Raw genomic sequence first — 9,215 nt, 5'->3', positions numbered from 1 at the left:
ACAGGTATTAGAAGGCAGATATCTCAGGTTTCCACAGAAAAAAAATCTTCAGAAAATATTATCTATCAAAGTTACGTCCAAGCTGAAAGTGAGACTAGTGCTAGTAGTAACAAGAACATCAGATGGCTAGACTAAGATTTACTACTGGACAACCCTAGGGTCACTTAGCTACTCTGTTAGTAACAGCTTTGGTCACTCAAATAGTCACACATTTTCATCAGTTTCAAAATAGGAATCAAAGAAGAAAAGGAGTGAGCTTCTAATACCTTAAATTTGGGTTCAGTATAACCAAGCTGTATTGCTTAGACATTAAATCTGTGAGAAATGTTTCGGTAAGGATCCCCATAATAAAGATCTACATATAAATTAGGTTGCCACCTTTAAGACAGAAGCACTGCATTTTGTAATTTTGCCATGATTTGTGCTTGTCCCTTTTACAGAAGTAAACACCCACAGTGGATCCAATGTTTGATTTCTGCATCTCAGTATTCCACAGCATGGCCTGTTGTGCTGGGAAGAGTTTGTTGACATTTAAAACACTTCCACATTACTGTTTTAATTCAAATCACAAACATATCTTTCAAGTGAACTACCCACTCATCCCTACTTACTCTAGATTGGTTCATACGGAGCACAGAGTTTCAAGAAGAAGATAAGCCAGAGCACATCTAACATGATTTCAGATACTAAGAGGTGTCCAGTCACGAACAAGAAAGAGCCTGAAAGAACTCCTCCCACTCCCAAAACCTGGACTAGCAACATTCTAAATTTTCCTACTGCTCCACACTAGTTGCTTATGTAGACTCAGCCTGTGTCTCTGTGTGTTTACAATGGCATTTTTGTTAGCAAAACATCTCAGAAGATTATTCTTAAAAATCAGGTAATTAAAATGTCCAATTAAATGTCCTTTACCTATGCCAAAACAATAACAAAACAAAAAAATAAAAAAAAAAACTTTTCCCAAGGTGAAAGTTACTTAAGGAAGACCTATATGCCCCTGACACAACTGCTTTTGTCAGCATGGGGAATAAGAATTTTGTACATAAAGTTTTCTGTCACTTACAGAAACAAAACATTTTTTCACTGGAAGGGAAAATAAGACAGATGACTACTGAAAATCCTTTTCGTGCACGTAGTTATGATAATGCTTGTTTTCAATAACTGAGAGATATAGAGCTAAAATGAATATTGGACTGTAAACTCTTATACAAACCTAAGAGCAACCCTTCAGAACAAGCTTATTCCCAAGCCCATTTCGGTCAGCATGGCTTTTCCAAGTGGGCAAACCAATCCTCATAGAAACACATTCACAGACAAATTGCCCAAGTTGTTGTTCAGAACTCTTAATCTGGCAAGGTCTCCAGCCAGATGGGTTTGCTAATGACTCTTGTAAATCAGGTGCTTAAATAGGAATCTACTGTAACACATGACTGCCATGTTTAATTACTCTGTTAATACAGCTTAATGGATATTATTTGGTATGTAAAAGTCAGAATTTTTAATGAAAAATACAAACAGACTTCTTTGTTTGAAAGTAAGCATACCAAAGCATTGATTATCTGCCCATGAATAACCTTTCCTAAGCACAGTCATTTAGATCAGTTGTTAAAGCAGAGGCAGACATTTGTTCAACTTACAAACCATTTCTTAGCCAACGTGTACTAACACTGGACGCAATTTTAATTGCATCAGATGAATATATTTTTAAACTGTAGCCTTGTGTAGCCTTGCCTGAATGCAATCAGCTGCTGAAAGGAAACTGAGATACAACCATGATCTTGAACTAGTTTTGTTTTGTTGTGTTTTTTGTTTTGTTTATTTTCCCAGAAGGATAACTCCAGTGTTCTCATTAGCTTAATTTAATTTTGCAAAACTGTACTTTTTTGTTGTAGATGTTAAATTCAGGACTATACACAAAATATCTCATATATGCTAACACTGTAATCAAATCGTCAACTGTAGGCACAAGAAGATGGCAAGCTACAAGCTGCTACAACTAATGCAAAGTAGTATGAGAAAACCTGTTCCCACAGCACGTATTTTTGGGTAAAGCAGTTTGTTTGTTTTTTTTTTTTTTTCTCCTAGGTCACTAATCTATGTCCATGAACAGCCAAAACAGCTGCTGTTCCTTGACCCATGAAGCTACCTCCTCAGTTGCAGGACAGGACACATCAAAGAAATTAACTGTGATAATGCTGACAATCCCTCGCTGGTAACAAGGGACCATGAGAGCTCTGGGGGTTTGGACTGTCTCTGGAGCGTGAGCCTCAAAACAGAAACCTGAGCTACTGCTGATGACAATGATTACAGCTATTACACGGTAAAATAATTCAGGTTTAGATTTTTAACATTTATTAAAAAAGCAGGATGTATGTTCATTTCAAATTAAACAGTTAAAAATGTTAAAGCATACAAACAAATCAATTGTGTACTAGCAGCATCCAATTGTTAAGAATTTTCTAGAACTCCTCAGTACAGTCTTGGCAAGCTAAAAATATTACAACTTGCAACCAACTGACCTCATCATAGTGCAGATAAACCAAACTCTATAAAAACAACAATTTAAGGTTAAATAAGCTTAAATAAAGGTGTTAAATACAAGACACTTGATCAAAGCTTCTGTACAAAGATAAACAAATTTGGCATTGTACAATTGATTGGCTGGCTCACACCATACATGATTTCAATAGTTAAGCGGTATAACTGTTTAGCCGAACATCAACTATACAAAAGTAACTGAAGTTGGGAGTGGGCTAACCCAGTGAGCCATTTACAAGGCATGTGTAGTTTTAGAAAATCAGAACACTGTTTATATTCAGGCACCGTTTGTTCCTGCAAATAAATAATCTCTAAGGTATCTGCATCCAAACTAGTGTTAAACACATCAGTGCTAACATTTTATAAACACAGCTTTGTGACTATTCACTATACCTCCATTCTTATTGCTATGACAATGTGGACTGTGGGAATAAACTACTGTACATACAAAAAAATAGAGCACCTTTTAAACATTAAAGTATATGTCTGGTTATTCTTTTTATCTTACAATACTGAAGCCCAAGCTAATGTAAATTGCTTTAACATCTTCACCAGCGCACCTGAAATGCAGGAACTAAAACCCCAAATATTCCTCTTCAGGCATGCCCCAGCCAGAGCGTCTTCTAAAAATGTCTAAAATGACACTAAGGATTTTTTACATTCATCTGCACACAAACAAATATCTGCTACTCTGTGCTTTCTTCGTACGAATGAATAAAGCCAGACAGAGAATGTAGCAGAAACACCTAACATGGATCGTGAACACAGTGAAATTATTACCCCGCAACTTCAAAAAAATACAGCTGTTACATTGTTCAAAGGAGTATTTTCCAGGGGCCCAGTCATTAGGATTTTTTGTCTATCGTATTGAAAAACCATTCTGTAAATTTCCTCAGTTGAGCAGCTGCTGTTTGAGACTCCTCCTGAAGTCTCATGTTATCTTGTCTCAGATGCTGTACCTCTGCTTGGAGAACTGCCTTGTCCTGTTTTTCCTGTTTAACAAAGACACAAGTTGAGTAAAGCGAGTAGTTGTGAGGACAGCATTTATTTTCGTTGTTAACTTTTCTGTCCAAGACATACAGCTATATTTTGTTGAGCTCTGTAAACAGTTCTGACAACTGTAAGTTAATTTCCAAATGTGCTCCAAGTACCTCATTCATTCTGAGAATATACCTTAAACTAAAAAGAAAACTAGATGCTACTTTAATGCAAAAATTTGCTCCATTTAACAAAAAAAAATATTCAAGCACTAAAAGAACAAGAAGCTTTTAGCTATTACAAATCTTATGTGAGAGCCCAAGTAATTTCTAAGTTTTCCTTACATGATTATTTTCTTACTAAAAGCAGTCTCATTCCTACCAGTCCTGGCATTGTCTTCAGCTCAGAAATTAGCAAACGAGGCACAAAGCAAGTCACTGTTACATGATCAAGATACCACAAGGCAACAAGGATGACAAATCTAGAGTGCTGACTACCTAGCAATAGTGTCTTTGTCCACAACCCTATCCTTTGTTAAATCCAAGGTACCACAAACGGAAATGAAGGGCTTCATCCTTTTTGAGGTATGACCATATGTAGGACAGTTATTCTGGAGTAAAGCCCTACTGCCTAGTCAGTTTTAGGTCAGCTTGTTCACACAACCATTCCCACAGGACTTCCTGCACCTCTGATCAACCACTGGGCTCCACCATTCATTAAGTACACCATCTACTTAAACTGATGGGCTTTTTTTTCAAGCCCTCAGTGAACTCTGGATAAAAATGTAACTATTGAAACTGGAGAGTGATAATATTGCTAACGATCTCTTACCTTTCTCAGGTCAGTTTGTAGTTGCCGGAGGATGACTTCTAGCTGGTTTACTTTCCCAGTCAGAGTACTTGGAGCATGTTCCCTGTAAAGTAAACCACTACCTTCACTCGGGGCTAGTTAAAATCATTTTCTCCTCCAGCTTTTGCAGAATATCACTTTCAGTGATAGCAAACACATCAGTGTTCAGGCACAGTTAGAAAAACTGGCAAAACCAGCACTAGCAAAAGACTATTACTGGAACATAAACTCATCGCTGGAATATCTGAAACATGACGCTGTCTCTTGTGCAGATTGGGCAAAAATTACAATGATTTTAAGAGGGAATATTTTAGGAATTATTTGCATACACCCTCACAATGCAAGTCAAATTTGCTGAGCACATTTGTTAACAAGCTGCCTTCTGAAGCAAGCTGCAGCAGCAATTACTGTAAACTGAAAGAGCCGTTAACATTTCTTTTGTCTGGTCTGCAGTTACGTAATTTCCAGTAAAGGATAAAGCTATGGCTTTATAGAGACAAATATTGTGTTTAAAGGTCAAAACATATGAAATATTGCCACAGGTTAATCAAATGTATGACTGAAGGAAACCACTGAGAATAGCCTCTGTTTCCTGTATGACAATGAGCACTGTGGGAGACAGTTTCATATATGTTACAGATGAAATTAGCCATAATATGAATCATTTTGTCTAGAAGAGAGAAGCTTTATACACAAAGCTGAATCAGCTGCTTCAGGCAAGTGCACAAATCTGACAGATCTGCCGATGCTAAAAGTGAAACATCTTCAGCAGTCTTTTGCAATCCTTACAGATCACTAGGGTGGGGAAAGATGTGGACCTTGAAGTCATTACAATAAATGCACTTTACCACGTAAGAAAGTTAATTTGTGTAAAATTGGTTCGAATTAAAATGGGATAGTTTAACAAGCAACAAGACTTTTCCCTCCATTTGCTGTTCTTCCATTCCTGCAGCTGAAGAGCAAAACTAATCGACATGTGTTTTCCTTTTAAAGCATGCTAGTGGACAGATTATACTGCTGAATCTGTGTTCTTAACAAGTATACTCCCCATAGCAGGGGAAGACAGGGGAGAAGAAAGAAAAAAGAAAATAATCTCTTCTAGATCAATGGGAAGAATTTGAAGAATTGGGCAGTTTGTCATAGAAGTTTCCTACAGTCCTCAGTTACAGGTTCTCTTGATTAATTTACCTTTGTATAAGTGAAATATTATGCATTTGCACGTGGCAAATAGTTGCAAAAGACAGGTAGGAACACCTGTTCCAAGGTCTGAGATATCTGCTGCAGATAAGGTTATTGCATACTACAGAGCTGAGTTCCTGTTATTGGTTCTATTCAAATGAGAATAGAAATACATGTCACACAAATCGTTATAGTTATGTTACAGGAATACAGTGAAATATTTGATTAGCTGAAACTCTACATCTAACTGCTCTGCATAAGAAGCCTGTTCTAGTAAGACAGCTTTATCTTACTATACTAAAAATTTTTTAGATGGCTCAGGGGTTGATTCCAAAGAACAAGTAAGTTCTGCATCATTAAGCTTATTTTTCCCTAAAAATAAGAGTCTGTAGTAGTTTAAAGGCACAATGACAACAGGAGACTTGTAGCAGAGAATTAAAAAAAAAGTTTTTTAAAAAATTCTAGTTTGAAGTCAAATTTTTCAAAATTAAAGGTAACAGGTCTGCCACTAAACAGCTGTGAAACATGCATACAGGCAATTTGATACGCAACTTTAAGAGAAAATATTTTTTAAAATAGTATTGTAAGAAATACACTTTATTTCTGACGTACCCAGCAGCCTCAAGGAAATCTTTGCCATCTGTGGGACTCTCATCCAAAGGTAACTCTTGTGCTCCTTCCAAGCCCTGAGCTTGCTGCATATCATTCAAGGTGCAAAAAGATGCTACCCTCTGATCTGTAAAAAAGTAACGTAAGGATACATTTAAAGCTGGGCATATACACAAAATAAAAGGCTATAATCCAGCTACTATCCTGGTTCATTTAGTGAAATGCATGTAGGTTTCTACATCACAGCTTTGAAGATATCATCAGATGTAAAGTATATTCCAACTAGTTGGCTTCCCCACATCTGCATCCAAAGGCAACCCCAAAGCAATTTTTTGTGTCTATCAGCAAAATAAGATTTGTTTGGACCAGTTAACGCTGATATGAACAGTAAATTGGTCTTGATGAAATCTGCACAAATCCATTTGAGAATTCAGGGCCACAACCAGTAACAACAGTAATTCAGTGATAAGGTTTGCATTTTCCGTGGTCTTAAAGCAATCAAATTCCTCAGAAATCTGCACTGTTCATTTTGTACTGTTTTACTGTCTCAAGCATTTGCAGAACCTAATGGTAATCTGCATACTTGAGAAACAATAAATTCTTACTATTTTTATCAATAAAGTTTTTGTTATATACGTTACTAAGGTATGCTGTTATCTACGTTGGATTCCACTAGAACATAATCTAACAAGCACAGATGTAATTACCTTGGATATACAGTGTGGTTGCCAAAATACATCAGTCGCCACATAATAGAAGTTTGCCATGCAGATCATTTTTGCACAGAACAGGAGTAGATGATGCATTCATTAGGATTTAATTTATCTTCTTTAAAAAAAAATATAAATCCATATTCTGTGGAGATTAATTTAGCTTATTTCCGTCAAACAAAATCCATGTCTGTAGGCTTGTATAAATTCTGGCGACAACATGCCTGCCTTACCCTTTCTCCCTTTGCTCTACCACCCCACAGGCACAAAGCTTGCATTATCATGCAAACGTGCAAACATAGGAAATATTAAAGAAAGTTTACAAAAGGCAAAAGTCATCAATCCCAGACCATCACCTAGAAACGGCGTGTGATGACAGAACGGCCCAAATTCTTCATCTGAGTCAAAACCTGGAATAAGATTTAGAATGTTCCTATGAACAAGACAGTCCATCTCCATGGGAGCAGCCGTGGCCCTCACATGCGGCGCACGCAGCGGGACGCTTCCCGTGCAACTCACGCTGGCTTTCCCTGACAGCCCCATTTGTACACCACATCAGCCATAAATAAAAGCATGAGGCATCATGGCCCCGTGTCTCCAATAGCAACACCTGGTACCGCGACACAGCATGACAGCTTGACATCATACATTAAAAAAGATAACCCTCCAAGCTCTAAGCACCCAAATGGTGAATACAGGCCAGAGCATTTTAACTAGGATGGAAATTTTGGTTTAAAAGTTTTACCAAACAAAAATACAAAATCACTCAAAAGCTGTTTAAAGGGTTCTTTTAAAAGAATAGTTTTAAGGAATAGCAAAGATCGACATTCATTCTCTAGTATAATGAAGGGAAGTTGCATTTCATTTTTTGCTCAATTTTAAATACCACAGCTCATTTCCCTTTCTTTTATTTCTGATTGGTCATGGGTCTCAGGAAATACAAACATGACTTTTTCATGTGTGCTGACAATAAAGAAAGAATATAATTTTAAACATATAATCAATGACAGCACTTACAGATTTGAAACTTACTGAGTTAATTTAATTAGTACAGATAAACGAAGACTAGTCTCCCAGACAAAACACAGTATGTAGGCTAGAAACAAGACTGCGTAAACAAGTAGCTTGAAGTATATATCTAATTATTGATTTCACCTTTAGACTTTTCACATTTTCTTTACCACTTGATGGAAGAAAACAAAGACAGAACCAAATGTTATTATGTTGCTATTTTCTTCTATGGTCAACAATATATGATACTGGGTCTTAGAGGCAATTCTATTGTAATATAAAGAAAACATAAATTCTGCATTTTTCTTCCTCTGTCAAGCAATCTTAATTAAAGAGAATGGCCACTTGTCTGGTTTATTTTGTTAGTTGAGAAAATGTTTTGTCAATTTGATCTCTCCAGCACTATCTGAAAGCATCTTTTTCCTGAAGGATAAAAGCAGGTGCAAAACCAGGTATATGCAGCTGTTAATTAAATCACATGATGCCATTTATAAACTCAATATTTTAAAATACTTTCATATTATTTCAACACACAAGAAAATACAAAAACATGGGGTGCTTGCAATGAAGTATAATGTGAGGATAAATGTTTTTCCTTGTGTAATACTTTATGAATTTCAACTCCACAGAATTTAAAAATAATTTCAACATAGGTAGAAAATTAATTGTTAAATCTTTTCTACTTTCCTAGAATAACGTAAACATTTCCTTCCAATACTCAGTTCTTTATAAACATGAAACCATATTCTCACATTCATCAGGTGAAGAATAAAGTCACTACATGGCCATTAATAACCGGAAGTTTCCAATCATATAATGTACTATGTAAATTCCTGTGTTGCTCTTCAAAGAGGAATTGATTAACTTTTAAAAGCCAGGTTAGTGTCAAAATCATTCTCTGAACAAGTTAGTAACACAACAGATTTTTGTAATAACTAGTACATCAGCAAGATCCTGGACTAGCACAAAGTTTTACCTTTGAGCAGTTTCCAAGTCCATTTTTATTTTCAGTAACTATATCAAATCTCATTGATCTCCCTAGAAGTATTCATGCTTAGCAATAGTTTCACAAATGTTCTATTTCAATAAGAACTGTTTTTAAACCTGAACTGTGGCTAAGGCTGAACTTGTGCTTCAAAGAGCAAAATCCTCCTACTGATTTTTCGTTTATTTGTTTTCAACAGAATTGCCTTGACTCTACATTCACAAAAATGAAATCACCTTCACTGTGTCACCTCCACTGACAGTTAATTTTCTGAAAGAAAAATCAAGTGTATTTCTGACTATGGTGCTGCAGACATAAGTTCTGCTTCCTCCAAACTACAGGGACACCTCTTATTT

General features: G+C 36.3%; 1 protein-coding gene across 1 annotated transcript in view; it reads right to left on the bottom strand.

Moving 5' to 3' along the window:
• Positions 1–3,247: 3,247 nt before the first annotated feature.
• SIPA1L2 (signal-induced proliferation-associated 1 like 2) overlaps positions 3,248–9,215 on the bottom strand; it is a 74,154-nt gene continuing 68,186 nt past the window's right edge. The window contains exons 18-21 of the mRNA XM_009878167.1: positions 7,220–7,273; positions 6,157–6,280; positions 4,348–4,429; positions 3,248–3,530 (exon numbers count right to left, since the gene is read on the bottom strand). Of these exons, the coding sequence (XP_009876469.1) occupies positions 3,384–3,530; positions 4,348–4,429; positions 6,157–6,280; positions 7,220–7,273 (407 nt within the window). The 3' untranslated portion in view covers positions 3,248–3,383. The remainder of the gene's footprint in view (positions 3,531–4,347; positions 4,430–6,156; positions 6,281–7,219; positions 7,274–9,215) is intronic.

This window comes from Apaloderma vittatum, unplaced genomic scaffold (genome assembly GCF_000703405.1).
Source record: "Apaloderma vittatum isolate BGI_N311 unplaced genomic scaffold, ASM70340v1 scaffold20361, whole genome shotgun sequence".
In the NCBI taxonomy this organism is placed as follows: domain Eukaryota; kingdom Metazoa; phylum Chordata; class Aves; order Trogoniformes; family Trogonidae; genus Apaloderma; species Apaloderma vittatum.
The sequence above is the reverse complement of the archived record's forward strand: the minus strand, read 5'-3'. Positions and strand labels throughout refer to the sequence as shown.